The sequence below is a fragment of the Sparus aurata genome, chromosome 17 (genome assembly GCF_900880675.1).
Source record: "Sparus aurata chromosome 17, fSpaAur1.1, whole genome shotgun sequence".
Classification (NCBI taxonomy): Eukaryota; Metazoa; Chordata; class Actinopteri; order Spariformes; family Sparidae; genus Sparus; species Sparus aurata.
Window position 1 is genome coordinate 31102833 of NC_044203.1, and position 14952 is coordinate 31117784.

At 40.9% G+C, this 14952-nt stretch overlaps 1 protein-coding gene across 2 annotated transcripts in view; it reads right to left on the bottom strand.

Annotated features, from left to right (window-relative positions):
• mtmr11 (myotubularin related protein 11) overlaps positions 1-14663 on the bottom strand; it is a 36479-nt gene extending 21816 nt beyond the window's left edge. Inside the window, exons 1-2 of one of the 2 annotated variants that reach the window (XM_030394463.1) lie at positions 14118-14663; positions 3808-3877 (exon numbers count right to left, since the gene is read on the bottom strand). In XM_030394463.1, the coding sequence (XP_030250323.1) occupies positions 3808-3877; positions 14118-14174 (127 nt within the window). In that variant the 5' untranslated portion in view covers positions 14175-14663. Of the gene's footprint in view, positions 1-3807; positions 3878-9210; positions 9233-14117 lie in introns of those variants that run through there. The other variant, XM_030394464.1, reaches the window with a different exon arrangement.
• Between the last annotated feature and the right edge of the window lie 289 nt (positions 14664-14952).

The following is a 14952-nucleotide window of genomic DNA, read 5'->3' on the forward strand; positions in this document are numbered from 1 at the left end:
CAGGTTAAGATTGACAACCAAATTAGATCTGGAAACTTTTTTTTAATGATGCGTCAGGAGAGCAATTCTCATTGGACTGAATAGGCGCTATCTTTGCATTTGCTAGTTCTTCTTATAAATCGATGAGTGAAAAGAACTACAGAGCATTCTGTAGGCTGTGGCTACCTTATTCACGCTACAGTCGCTACAAGGATGTGATGCTTGCGGGTTATCAGTCAGATCAAATCAGGATATCCTCCCAACCCAATACAGTCACTTCTAGCCCTAAAAAGGGAAGTGAAAGCTATGATGCCAAACTCGAGGTTTGAAAATGGTAGTCTACAAATCAATATTAAGATGACAAATACAAACACTTTTTAGTGACAATGAAATGCATAACATCCATTTAAAGTCACACAACGAGAATTTAATACTGTTTTCAACATCAAGATTGAAACCCAAGTTCACAAAGATCAATGCTCTGGTCTCTTGTCCATCAATCAACGGGGTATAAAGCTGATTGACAGCCTTTTAATCCCACAGTAACATAAGACTGGGGAGAAAAGGGATTGTGAAGTTGCTCTGAAGGGGGTCCTGGCCTCTTGGCATTGTGCGTGAATGGACAGTATACCCCCTCCCCCACTCGCAGCATTGAAAAGGTACATGATCTACCTATGGCTGTCGGAGCTGTCCTGAGCCGTTTGCCCTCCCGCAGGCCGGCTCGGTTTCTGCGGTCCTGTGTCCCGCTGTCACATGAGAACACCGTGGACACTGGGCACTGCCCGTTAACTACTGGGAGAACGGGACGACTTCTGCAAACGTCTATGATTTTGTGATTCATATGGTTGTTCTCAGCCTGTCAGTTTGAGACATCACACAACTTAAATTAGCCCAACATTCAACAGCAGCCTCACTGTGTTGATACTGATGCAGTGTTGACAAATGACCCATCCTTTTGCAGAGTACATGCATGTTTGAGAGAGAGAAAGGGAGAAAGAGAGAGGCCACAGGTGCAACGCGAGCCCTTTCACACTGACTCACGACTCCTTTGTGTCTGAAAGTGAACTTGTTCTCACAAATTGTCTCAACACTTACTCTGCAGAGCGTGCACAGAGCCAAAGGATAGATTTCCCTGCCCGAAATCTGAATCGTCTTTAAAAAATGTCCAAAATAAAATGAGCACACTAATAGTAAGTAATTTTAGCACACAGAGGAGCTAATATAGGTCTCAATGGAAAAAGAGGATGATGTTTCTGAAAACATAACAGGGCTGCCAATACACATCTAATATAAGAAAGGTTCTCATGGACAGCTGTGTTTCTAATCTGCCTGGAATGGAGGTGGAGACAGAGAAAAAGAGAAGGCAGAGAGAAGAAAGGGAAGCTTTAGACAATTTTGGAGACGGAGATGATGCTGACAGCAGACGGGGGAAAAATGTGAGGAGTAAAGTCAGTCGACATTTCACAGTGAAATGCTAACAGCTAAGAATAGGATCTCTGTGCGTGTTGTCAAGGGCAGGCAGTCCAGAGACTGGAAAGTATTTGATGAAAACACACTGCTGGAAAACAAATTAGTAAGTGAATAAAAATAAGGAAGGAAGTGTGTGTGTTTGTTAAGAGTACGTGCACAAGCATGCGTATGATGGTGAAAGGTCAATTTAAGCCCACGAGATTTCAAAAAACAAAAAACAACTGTAGCATAAAGAACTGTGCTTTATTAGGAAACAGTCACAGACGAGCACCTCTCAAACTCACGAACTTCCCTAGAACACTCATTTACACTTAATCTGCACTGGTGAAGAGAGCTTTGAGTAACTACTGATGTGCAGCACTAAAGGTTAGCCTGTTTCAAATCTCTGATCTGGTGTCAGTCTTCTAAAAAGCTCCTACAGATTGTTGCTGTCACACAGATATGAGCAGGGTCGGGTCAGGGAAATAACTCTGATTGCTGCATCAGAGGCAGCAGAGATTTTGCGTTGCCCCGGGCCATCGGGCAGATTATCACTGGGTTAAGAGGGCTGACCTCGGGTAAAGCTAGCTGGCTAAACTCTCATTACAGCAGGGGTTTTATAGTTGGGAGTAAAGGAAAGTGATTCCAGGGTGATGAGGATCCGGGGGCCACATCTTATTAAGGCAGCTGATTCTCTAAACAAGGAGGAAGCTTTCACAATTAATAGTTCATCGTTCACCCTCGAGATGCAGGATGATGTACGAGAAGTTACTGTAAGTAGGTTTGCAAAATATGGTAAGAAAAAAAAATGGTACTACGATTATTTTGACTGATACTATGATTGCGATATAATCAAAATGATGATGATATGACATTTGTTGGGGCCTGTACCAATGTGACAGCATGCATTTTGAATACTGCACGTGGCCATACTGCAATTTTGATTATTTTGTGATTAATTTTAGAGCCCATCCAAGTAGTTTAATGTTGCTGCTACAAACAAATGGTTAAATTCTGCACCAACCGTAAGTCTCCACACTGTGAGCGCCTGCTATAGTTAGCTCTACAACACCTCTACAACAACCTCGCTTTCATCATGTACAACACAAGACATTTGCTGCAGTTTTTAGTTTCATTTTGTGAACATCTGAGCATGTTTAATTATGCAATACACTTTTAGATCTCGTCTACACAACAGTTCACTGAGGCGCCCAGTCCCTTTTTGTGTGCTCAGGTTTGCTTTTCAACAGCAGATGTTTTCCCGTCTCAAAGGCAAAACACCTGCTGTGACATTCCTCGTCCAGGTGTGGCTACAAGTGCATTATGGAAATTTCAAACCACAGAGAACAATGAATGCAGCAGCAGTTTTATGCCTGAGAGTTTATAGTTCGTCTGATGCTGGAGCTGCGTGGCAGTTTTCAAGTGAACGGAAAGCTGTGAGGTGTTTTGAGGTGTTTTAGGTTTTAAGTATTGATTATTGCAGAATGAGCTCAAGTCGACTTGAGTTTTTTTTGATGACTTGAATATAAATTACAGTATTTAAAACTTGACTTGGACTTGGAAGTTTAAGACTCATGCCTGGACTTGAGACATGATATGATTTTTGATTGAGAAATTGAGAAAGATACATGTTTTTTCGTATGACTGAATTATATAACTGAATACCAATGTTGGCCAATACTATGATTTTATTAGAGTTAATACCTTGTCTTTCCTCTTTATAAAGACTGGATACAGCAGGTGAGACTGCAGTATCTTGACAATAACAATGACTTTACCCGGGACTTGACTTGAGAGTAACTCCACCAATTTTACACATTAAAGTGTGTTTACAGGTCTTAGAGGTTACTACTACATATTTTTGGCTCCAGTGGAAGCTGCATATAAACTGATAAATTGCCTCCAGTGATGTAACTCAGTGGCTAAGGTGCATTGTAGGTAATGAAGGCTAGGTTTTGTAAAGGAAGAAGAATAAGCGTTGAATTGAGGGGATATCTCTGGTACTGATGTATTGAATTTGATCATGTGGTTTTAAACTGTCCATAATGATTCCAACAGTGTAATAGGAGTAAAATGAAAGACCAGTGGACTGCTTTCAAAACCTGGAGCCTACATTACCCACAATGTAACTTAACCACTGAGAGACACCACTGACAATTCATCAGATTACACTAAGCTTCCTCTGGAGCCACAAAAGGTTTTGAACTACTTTTCTTTTTTACATATGCAGTAGTACTCCCCAAGACCTGTAAACAGACTTTAATGTGCAAAATTCCTGTACTTACCCTTTACCAAGAACTCCACAACTGCGTCACATGTCTCTCTTTACAGATTTAAAAACCCTCACCTCAACAGTAGCTCACAAAAGCATAATCTTACCTGGCAGGCAGCGTAGCCCAAACACATCTCGACTCCTTGCGTTCACCCCACTCTGACTCAGCATCCTCTCCTGCAAGAGAAACAAGAAATTAACATCAATTAATCCTTCTTGTTTCCTAATGAATTGTCTTTATTTCAAAAGTGTCTTTTACAAACAGGAGATGTCCTTTGCTGAAAGGAATAGTAGGTCATTTTGGGAACTCGCCTATTCACATTCTTGCCATGAATTAGACGAGAAGATCCAGTGTTTATGCTAAGCTAAGCCGGCCTTAAATATAACGGACAGACACAGAGTTGTATCGATCTTTTCATGCAACTGACTTAAAATTTTATGTTAACAGAATGCTAAATTTAGTTCACTTCACCTCCCAAATCCCCTGAAAGATTATGAAAGCAGAGTTCAGTTCAAAAGAATATTGTTCTATTTCTAACTCGTGCCCACAGACTCCTTAAAGTGTTTAGCCAAGAGACAGACTAAACAGAACACACTGAGCACACGGACAGAACCTTCTGTCACATTTCTTCTTGTTGATTATATTCAAATTACGGCTCTGCCTGCTTCTCTCATCTGGTTGGTCTCAGTGGACTCATTTTCAAAGACAAAGAAACAAAGCCAAACCACACAATGCTCCGTGATCCTTAGTTTCCATGTTGCTGTTTGTGCCTGCTTTCTCTACAATCGTAATGAAGTCTCAAGTACTTGAATCTGTACTACAAGCACAATCCAACCCCACAGAGCCACAGAGGTTTCTATAATCAGACTCTGAGCTTACTAGCACATATGCTTCCACTTAACTTCGCTACTAACCCCCTCTTTGTGAAGGCCATTTACATTTATCGGCTTGAAATCCCATAATATGTCGGGGCCTGCAATGTGAGAGGGCGATATGATTATACAGGTGGCAAAAGAGCTTTAAAGTAGAACAGAAATAGAGTTAAGGCCCACGAAAACTATACATTGTAGAGCCTCAAAAGTCTCTCTCAGCAGTTCTGGCTGAGTTTGGCCAGCAGCGAAACTATTAATCACTGTTTCACTGAAGGCACCAGCTCTATCACTGAGCAGCGGCATTTCTTCGAGTCAGCAAGGATGTGTGAACAATAACAATGAATCCACTCAGTCGTCAGTGTTATGCTAACAATTTTGCAGTGTGGTGAATTCTGTGTTAGCGGCCTGCTCATGAAAACCTGAGACTCTGGGCTTGCAGACCTCCATAAAAAAACAGGGAGCTTTTAACAAAGAGGACCTTTGCTCCTTGTAAAGGTAGTAAAGTCACACTTATTCATAGCTGCTTGTTTTCTTTGCATGTGAAAGCAGCTGGCTGTTTCTGTAACAGAAACCTACTCAGTGTGCTGTTTGCTACTGAATGTATCTTGACTGAGCACTGGCATTAGGGCTGACCAGTATATCACTATCATATTCCTTTCATGATGTCATACCACATACTTTCTTAGATTTCGGATATATTTATATCATGATGACATACGTGTAGTCTTCTCTTGGTTTTACAGTAAAGTGATGTCATTTTCTGAAATTACCAGACTGCTCTAATACTCACCTTTATCCGCTTAGTCATGATGTCCACATTACTGATTTATTTTATTATTAATCAATAATCTCATTGTGTTAATATTTAATGAAAGTGCCAATAGACATCCCTACAATACTGCTGCTGTGCGTATTGATAGAGGTATTAGGTCAAAAACATTGTGATGTGTTTAATACAATTTGAAGTGTATAAAGCACATATTGTCCAAAAACTATTAGATTTGTACAAATTATCTAAAAAATAATCACATTATCAAGATACAATATATCATGTCTTGTGTTATAGCCTGGCCTAACTGACATGATAACAGAAAAGACCTTTTAAGATTTGTTATAAAAAACATCTACTGTATATTAGGCAACTGTTTTATTACATATTTTATATTGTAAACTGTTAACTAACCAAATGAACTGCATCAGTCTTTGTTAACCATTAGAAAAGAAAAAAGAACACCTTACTAATTTACCAATTAGTTCAACTCGTGCTCGGTGAGCCTTGAAGACCATAATAAAAACAAAGAATGGTTTTAATCAATCCAAAGTATATGAGCGCTAATCAATGTCACATGGGCAATTTTACCCTGATGCAATATTGTGCTATAAAATGGTTATATACTGCCAACTCCAACATCTGTACTCAAACTACAGGAATGAGCTGATACTGCACTGAGAGTTCTCCCTGACCTATATTAATTGTAGTTCATTTAAAAAATGCTTATATTTCCAGCAAGTTTACTGACCAAATTAAAAGGCTGAAAGCTCTGTGTTGACAACAACTGCTGGAGAAAAACAAGCCTCTTTTTGATGATATGGCAGGACACTAAACTTTTTATGAGACTCAGTTTCTGCTTGCCAGAACATTGTTCATTTTTTTCCATCTGGCTTTAAAATGTCTTATGCTTTCCCTCAGTCTCACCATCGACACCCACAGAAAAGCCGCAGCCGAATTCCTTATCCTCTTTAAAGAGCATCAGGGGCTCAGATTTTGTTTTGTTATTCGCTTCATAAGTCTAGTGCCTTGGGTCTGTCCTCTGAAGGTTGTTAAGAGTGACAAACTAAGGCCTCAGGGTCCTTTGAGGCGAATAAACCAACTAAATAACATTCCAAATGCACAAGGTGAAGTGCCACTGGCACTACACTCCAGACTGGGCTATGTACATAATGTGATAAGAGAGATATGAGTGGAACTCCCTCGGTTAGACTAGCAGAAATATGATTTGTGCACACAATAAAAGTGACAGAGCAATCTACAGAAATAAATCCAGGTATTTTTCTTTCTACTTGGCCATTTCCTGATTCCTTTACTCCTCTAGGACAGTAAATGAATACTGAATATCTTTGGGTTGTGGACAAAACAAGACATTTGAGGATGTGATCACAGGCTTTGGAAATCAACTATTTTCATAATTTTCTGACATTTGTGGACCAAACAACTAATTAATTACTCGAGAAGACAATCAACAGATAAATCGATAATGAAAATAATCTGTAGTTGCAGCCCTATTTAGCACTACAGAGGTTACACAGACAACAGAAATCAGGAAAATGGGAATGAGAAAATGTCTATTCATAAAATTAAAGATGCTGTGGTTACAGTACGGCTTTCCACATCTTATCATCCAAAAACCACATTTCCAGTGCCGTGTTTAAGCTGACATTTGCTTCCATTATGTGGCTTCAGCGTCCCCACTCAATCACTTTCATTGCCTCTTTCTCCCCTGTTCTGCCTCTCTGCCCCACTTTTGCCCTCCTCTGCTCCCTCCCTTCATCCTCAGGGACAGCGGCCAAGGCTCATTGCAGTTTCCATTGCTCATGGCTTCCCCTTGCTACTGCGGCCAGACTTCTGCAGTAAGCGTGCTTGTTCCTGGGTCTGGAACATAACTTCTCTTTTCCTCAAACAACAGGCCGACCTCACGAGGAAGGAGAACGAATGGGAAATTTGAAGGGACACTGGAGAAAGAGCGCTCTCCCATTGCATCCTAAGCGCTTAGGTTTTAAACATTATCCTGCCATTCTTAAAATCTAACAATGAAGCTTCAATAGTTGTACTAAAAAAATGTTAAAAAGTTATAAATATCCAGCGATGAGATGTTACAAACGACAGATAATGTACCAAGAAACAATTTTGAGGTATTGTACTTCATATTTCCCTTTTCTGCTACGTTATACTTCTACTCCACTACATTCATTTGATAACTCTATTTACTAGTTCCTTTGAAAATTCAGATTAGGTTTTGATAGGCTTGACCAGACTTGTGACTTGTAAGATATCAGACAGTGTTGTGGGCGGGACAGTGAGACAACAGAGGGGCGAGGACAAACGCACAACAAAAACAGATGATGACAACAATTGGGAACATGCTGAATATCAACCAGCCATTAATTGGTTTATCCCCAGTACCAACAGGCTGAGCTGCATTTTAAAAAACACAACACTCTAAAGAACACGAGTCCAAACAAGACTCAACAACTGAACTGGGATCATTTTTGCAGTTCAATAACACAGTGTGGACCTTCAGAATCCACTGTTAAGATGAACTATGAGTCCACGTTGAAAGCTACTCTGGCTGAGATACGCTCTGCTTGGGGCTTGTAAAATTCACATTAGCTTTTAGCCGCTGCCCAGTGTACTTAAAAGGGTCACAGCCCGTTCATTTGTATTGTGCTTTTCATTTCCTCACATGAATGGGGATGGTCATGTGGCATTGTGATCCTGCTTGGAAGAAAAATAAGGATGTGAGGTAGTTTTGCTAAATGTGGCTCTCTTTGAAGCGTTTCCTCTTATTCCATTTAGATCAACATGAGATTTGTTTTTGTCTACAGATATCTTACATACATCTTTCCTTTATTTCCTCGTCTTTCCTTTAGAATCAGACCAGTAATAATACACTGTATTTGCTGTTACAGAAACACAAGACCTGACCTCAAAAGACAAAAAAGGACCTTGAATATAAAACAGCAGTTCACAGTGAAATGAGGTCCGCAGGAAAGACAGAAAGAGATTCTGACACAGGGTAAAGTAATAAATCAATATTTCATGAATAGGGAATTCAGAGGGTTAATATTTAATGAGAGAATTTCTGCATCACACTACAGTGAATATCCAGCTTTTAACCCATTTCTCTGCAAAAGCTTGAAGAAATTAGCGCAGCTCTCACTGCTGTAACGTTTTATGAATGTCTGGCAACGAGGGAATATTTACAGCACTGCCTGCATTCTTTATCATTATAGTCCCATCAGTCTAGACTTCTGGACGCGCAACAAAAAGATAATTACTAGCTCTTTTAATCATAGCCCCGCTGAGTGATTTGCAACACACTGTCTCATAACATATTTGTATCTACATTTTCCCTTCCTCTATAGCGTTCACTGCTGACATAGATTGAAACCGATGTCTGTGCAGTTGCTGATGCATTGTATGGGAAGGTTAAAAGGTCATCTGAAGCCAAATAAAACACTAGGAGTAGGAGGATAGAGGTCCAGAGCCATGCAAGCAGCTCACCTTGGCATGGCTAAATGCTAACATGCTCACAATGACAGAGATCATATAGAGGCCTGTTATTTACCATGTTCATCATCACGTATACAAAGTTAGCATGGTAACATTAGCTAATGAGTAATGTTACATATCATATCTTTAAGGGATCGGTATTGGCTAAAATGAAGTCAATCTAAATCTGATCTTGTCTTTACTGTACTCTACTGTTTTTTCCCCAGCTTCTAGTGTTACACTGCTGTTCTCCTTAATTACAGCCGGGCTGTACAGTGTGAGCAGTCTGCTGCATATGTGAGAGTACAAATTAGACTTGTACACCAGTGATTTGACCCTGCTCTGACTCCCTTGTTCACAAAATTACCTGAAAACAAACTGAATACTCCTCATCTCACTCTCCCTTCCAAGTGGCTAGGAGCACCTACAGTGGCTGGTAAAAAAAAAAACACAGAAAACATGAAAGGCTGTCTTGAGAGTCACTGTTGGGTATTTCCCTTCTTGGCTACTGTAGAAACTCAGCAGTGCAACACAGCGAAAGAGTGGAAGAAGATCTGCTACCTCTGTAGATACATAGGGCCTTAATCAGTGGTAACGTCATGATTCTAACAAATCCGCAGTTGGCTTCAACTATCAATGTATCAACAGCTCATTGGTTTTATGCCCTGAAACTGTCATTTGCATTTTCAGATTCTTCTAAGATTCTGATAGGGTGTTCTGAATTTCTGATTTTATACTGGTGCCCTTTGCAGGTTAGGATTAGACGAGTTCAGATAACATTCACCAAAAATAAAGATGCAGAAAAGGGTGAAACAAAAAAAATACCACCCGCCAAGGATTCAACAATATCAGTCAGTTGACTGTCTCTGTGCACACAGGATAAGTGTAAGCTGTTGGTAAGCTGTGTCATCTTTAAGGCTTTTTCTTTTTTCCTTGAAGGCGCACAAGTAGGTGTGAATGGAGAGTGAAAAAATAGTGAGAGAATAGCCGATCCTGCTCCTACTATTGATAATATGAATCTGATCAATTTTCAGTTTGAATCAATATCATGACATCCCATGTCACGAAAACACAATGATTCTCATTTTGAGGTAATTATACACTATTCAAAATATAATTATGAATGTTACAATCGATTTCTGCCAATGGATCCCCCCAAATCTGTAAAAGTAAGTTGGCAGTCATGGCAGTATCAAAAAATACATAAAGAAAGGTTTCAGTGCAGTTTACTGATCTGTTTCGTTTCGCCTACATTCCCAAATCACACACCATTTGATCTGACAGCGAGTTTTTAACCGTCCCTATCCTGCCACTATCTGACATATCACTTCCTGGGATTCTTATAAAGGGCAGAAAGGCTGCCTTGAGGCTAGACAGACAATTTGGTGACGAAATCCTCACATGTCTAACACCCACACCAGGCAGTGTGTCCATCAACAGCAGAACATCCTCCTCTTGGTCTCTGGAGCACACTTGTGTCTCTAATCCCCTTAAATTCTCACTAACACTACATCACTGCAGACGAGAGTGTCAAGTAAATAGCTTGAGTGAAAATCCGATGCTGAACATTGGACATTCTCACTGGCTCATAATCGTCTCTTGCATGAAACGTTATGTTGACAGTCCTCTCTCCTCTGACAGCTCAGGCCCCACGGGTGAGACTATCAGAGCGTTTCCATACACTGACAACAGACAAACGACCTAGCCTCTCAGCCCTTTTCCAAGTGAATAGAGCAGCAAGTTAATTATCATCCAATGCCAGATCAATACACCCTCTAAGAGGACTATAAATTTGCTCTAGCGTTAAGGCGAGCCCATTGTTGCAGTCTGTTTAAGCAGTGGAAGCCTTTGCAGCTCATGGACTGGCAGTTAACGTGACGTCTGGGTCCTGTGGGAGCGGGTGTGGGTGACTATACCGCTCTGGCCCACTCCTATCAGGCTTGGATCTTCAGCCTCACTGAATAGAGCTCAGATGATCCCTCCTCTGGCATTTTTGCTTCTGTGGAGCTTTGTACTGTGTGCCTTTCATGCTGACTGCTTCAAAGCTGGCTGGGAGATGCAGATAAAGTGAACTCATGGGGATAGGCGGCACAGCCAAAATAAGCCTGAACTAGCCTGCTATTCTGTCAAGATGCAGGCCTGAGCATCCTTATGTAGCATGTGTCGACTGCTGTTCTCATTTATAACATTTTGATTTGTAATTTTTCAAGCAAAAATATCAAACATTTTCTAACTTAAGCCTCTTAATATTGAATATTTGCTGCTTTTCTTTACCTTATGAGAGGGTGAACTAGAACTTTTTGGATTTTGACTGTTGGTCATGCGAAGCAACAAATCTGAGGATGACACCTTCGTCTTTAGGAAATGTGATTTTCAAACTTTTTTTAAAACAAATAATCAAGGTTGCTATAAGCACTGTTTTCATATCGAAATAAGTGGCTCTAAGTAATAAGTAGCTCTGTATTCCAACAGTAATCACTGTTATATAGTGTTTGGGGAGTAACTCATGTCCCTCCTTCCCCTGCTCATACAGTAAAAGAGAAAAGAAATTTCCTGGTATCCCTTTATCCAATCAGGACTGAGAACTCTGTCAAGAGTTTGTCTGCTTGTGAACGTGCAGAGAGCGGGATCCTCCTGCGTACTGGCAATGGTGCAACAGGGAAAAAGCTATCAATTTTACTGCTCCTGTAACAGGTTATCATACCAAGCACAGTGAAGTAAAATGCTTGAAGAAAAGAAAAGGGAACGAGAACTGGATCAAAATAAAGAAAGGAGTCATGCCAGTCGGGTGACATAAAGAAGCTAACACAATGGCAACCCTTACAGCAGCTTTAATCGGTTAATCAAGATAGCAATCTGACAAATGATAATAAAAATTGTCATTAGTCACAGCCCTTTCATCAAGGGCAGACATTTCATTTCACTGTTTTAATCAAGAGAAAAGACTCTCCAGAGAAAGGGGCCGCCAAAAGTACAGTTTTAACGTACATACGTATATATAAAGGAAACACTGGTGACCACTATTAAACTATACTGGATCATTTTTATGGTAAAAAACTTTAGGGTGGTACCAGCATGTTAAAGAAATGGCTGCTAAGTACCAATATTGCAGTCGCGTTGAACACAAAAATTCAACTGCAAATTCATAGACTGAAAAAAATGCAGTCTTAACGTCTTTTACTCTGTCTTCCAGGTTGACCTTCTGGTTATGTAGCCTAATGAATACGCACAGCGTATCTCTCCCGCTGGCCGTGCCCATGAGTTCCTGCTCAGCCTATGACATCACAGTTTTTGAAATTTCTTTTCTCAGCACAAGTAAAGTTTTAGAAATACAAAACCTTCATGCATCAAAAATTCATGACAGAACGTCATAATTGACCTTGTTTGAATTTCGAGGTGTCCTGTCAATAGTTTTAGAGGTGTCAGTTTTATAATGGTGGTCTGTGAGGAATATGCTTTTTGGGCTGCAGGGGGATTTTTTTACTGTAACACCACAAATGGCCACAGGGCAAAATTGGAAGCAAGCCAGAGCGGCACCATCCTATCAAGGTTCAATTAAAATGTATGCTAATTGCGTACCAAAGCACTGTGAGGCATGCAGTACGAAAGGTTACCCAATCTTTAAAAACCTCAAAACACATGATTTTGTGTCTAAAATCACCACATGTGCTTTCAGTGCGTATTATTACATCATTTAAAATGATATGTTTACAATGAAAAGGCTGCCGAGGGAGACAACTCTCTGTCTTGAGTAAAGAAAAGAAGATTCACGAGTTCAGGCAAACTGCAAAAACCATCTGGTCAAAATTCTGTCCAGCATTGGATTCAGTTTTCTAAAGTAGTCTCAACACATGCTCATGGAAGAGAAAACCCACAAGAGTGTGTGGGTGGCCTGTGCATATAATCTACACAGCCTACTACTCTACATTACCATATCTTCGGCTCAGCCACATTCTCATACTTGGACACATGGGATTCCATCGGTTGAGGGGGGTGTGCGATGATTTCTCTGTGTCTGGTTCGGAGGTAATCAAATTCAAAACTCCCCTACCTCCCAACCGCTGTCTCCATGGCGACAGCCAGATGTTGTGCAGCGCACATCACCCCCCACTCCACATGCGAGCCTCGCCTTGGGGCAGAGTAAAGAGGCATCTGTTACCGTTTCCCCCTGCGGCTGCTGAAAATAACCAGCGAGAGACAAAAAGCCAGGCAACACAAAGACAGTGCCAAGAGGCTGTTCCCAGAGGAGTGAGCGACTGTGAACACATTCATATTATGTGTTCTTTGTGCTGTCTATCAAACTACTATGTCCTCCATCCTCTCAAGTGCTCCTAAACAGGGACAGTCCTGATCATAAAAATGCAATAAAGCATGATGCCCCCCAAAATCTTTGGCAATAAACTCACTACATCTGTTCAGCACACATTTCTCCGGAGATGAAGACCGTCTGCACCATTTGTCAACAACTTAATCGCATATGAGGCGAACCCCCCGCTGTGAGGAGTGATTAAGATTCACCACCATTTCACTGGCCTTTAATAAGGCATGCATCTAATGACAGTGACATTATGTAGTAATTATGCATCGCCCTGTTGTCCAGACAGAAGGGGACAACAGCCCTATGCAGCTCAGTCCCCCCCTTTCAGCGAAGCTGCCATCCTGAGATGTGTAAAAATAAAAAATAAAACACAGTGAATGGGCTCTCTGAGGAGGGACTGCAGGTTTGCAGGCTGCAAACTAAATGGCTTTACATTTATAGCTCTGCAGGGTGAATGATGGCCAGTGTTTCCTGCATCATGACATCGCCTGCTTCCTGGCCTCTTTGGTGTTTGATCACATGAGGAGTGTTGATGAGTTAGACAGCACTGAGGGAGCGAAATCGGCTGAACTTGAACCTTCATCTGACTGACTTGCAAATCACAATGCATCTGAAAATCACAGGCTTTAACCTTGACTCTTGATATTGCTCTTGAAAGTCCCCACTACAGAGCAGATGATAACATTGGGGGTCAAACGACTTTAACAAAGATGAACCATTAGCTTAAAGCAGTATTGATTGATATCTAACAGTCAGTGTAGGAAGTGGAAAAAATAGATATAACGTTAACGTTACCATTTAGTTACAGCTCAATTCATTATTTTTCCTTAGACTGGGTTTTTCATACCAAAATTACAGCTCTGTTTACAGTCATTCGACAAAATGAAAACAGGGTAAAAACAAGTTAATGCTAGTTTCACTCAACACTGCTAGTTAGCGTCAGTTAGCTAACTTACCTTGATATCTGGGAGCATTTGCCTCACTTTGAACGTGGTTTTAGATCCTGTCAACATCTTTGACGACCCGGGTTAACTCGATTTAAAATAGGAAAAACACGACCAAAAAAAACAAAGCCGAATGAATGAAAAAAGGGTTTGTTATGAGAAGCTAGTGGTTAACAGTCGTCTCCTTTTTCCATTTTTAAGCGGAGAAAACCGTTAAGAAAACGGAAAGAACGCTCCGGAGTCCAGTAACGGTTAGCCCGTGTCACCGGCTGCTACAACTGAGGTGTTCAATGTGATCAAGCAAACTATTTTCGCTCTTTTCATCGCTATTCGCGCTGACAGCATCCGAGTCCCGACCACACAAATAACTAAACAAAAAGAAACACCGCCGGTCGCTGAAACCTACCACAGGTCACCGGATTATTACTAACTGCCGGGTGTTTAGTCACTAACGGAGAGATGTGTTCACCGTTACTGCTGCTTTCCTATCCATCGCGCTCTGTTTGTTTATGCCTTCGCCATAGTGAAACACACACTGGTGAAGTGGTGAAAAAAAGAAAAAAAAAAAAAAAAAAAAGCAAAGTGCAGCAGTGGAGCTTCTTAAAGGGGCAGTGCATCTGGACTGTGAAGAGCCGACAGTGAAAATCCACAGGAAGTATTTTTGTTTTATTTAGTCTAGAAGCTGAGCACAATGACAGAAGGGACAGAGAGAGTTCGGTTTTCCCCGCTTCCACTAAGCCCCCTGAACTCACCATCACTCAGCCCTGACTTTCACACAGTGGTTGAAGAAAAAACACAATAACACAGAAAAATCAGGCAGGTGACTCAAGTTTGAGCGTTTTACTTC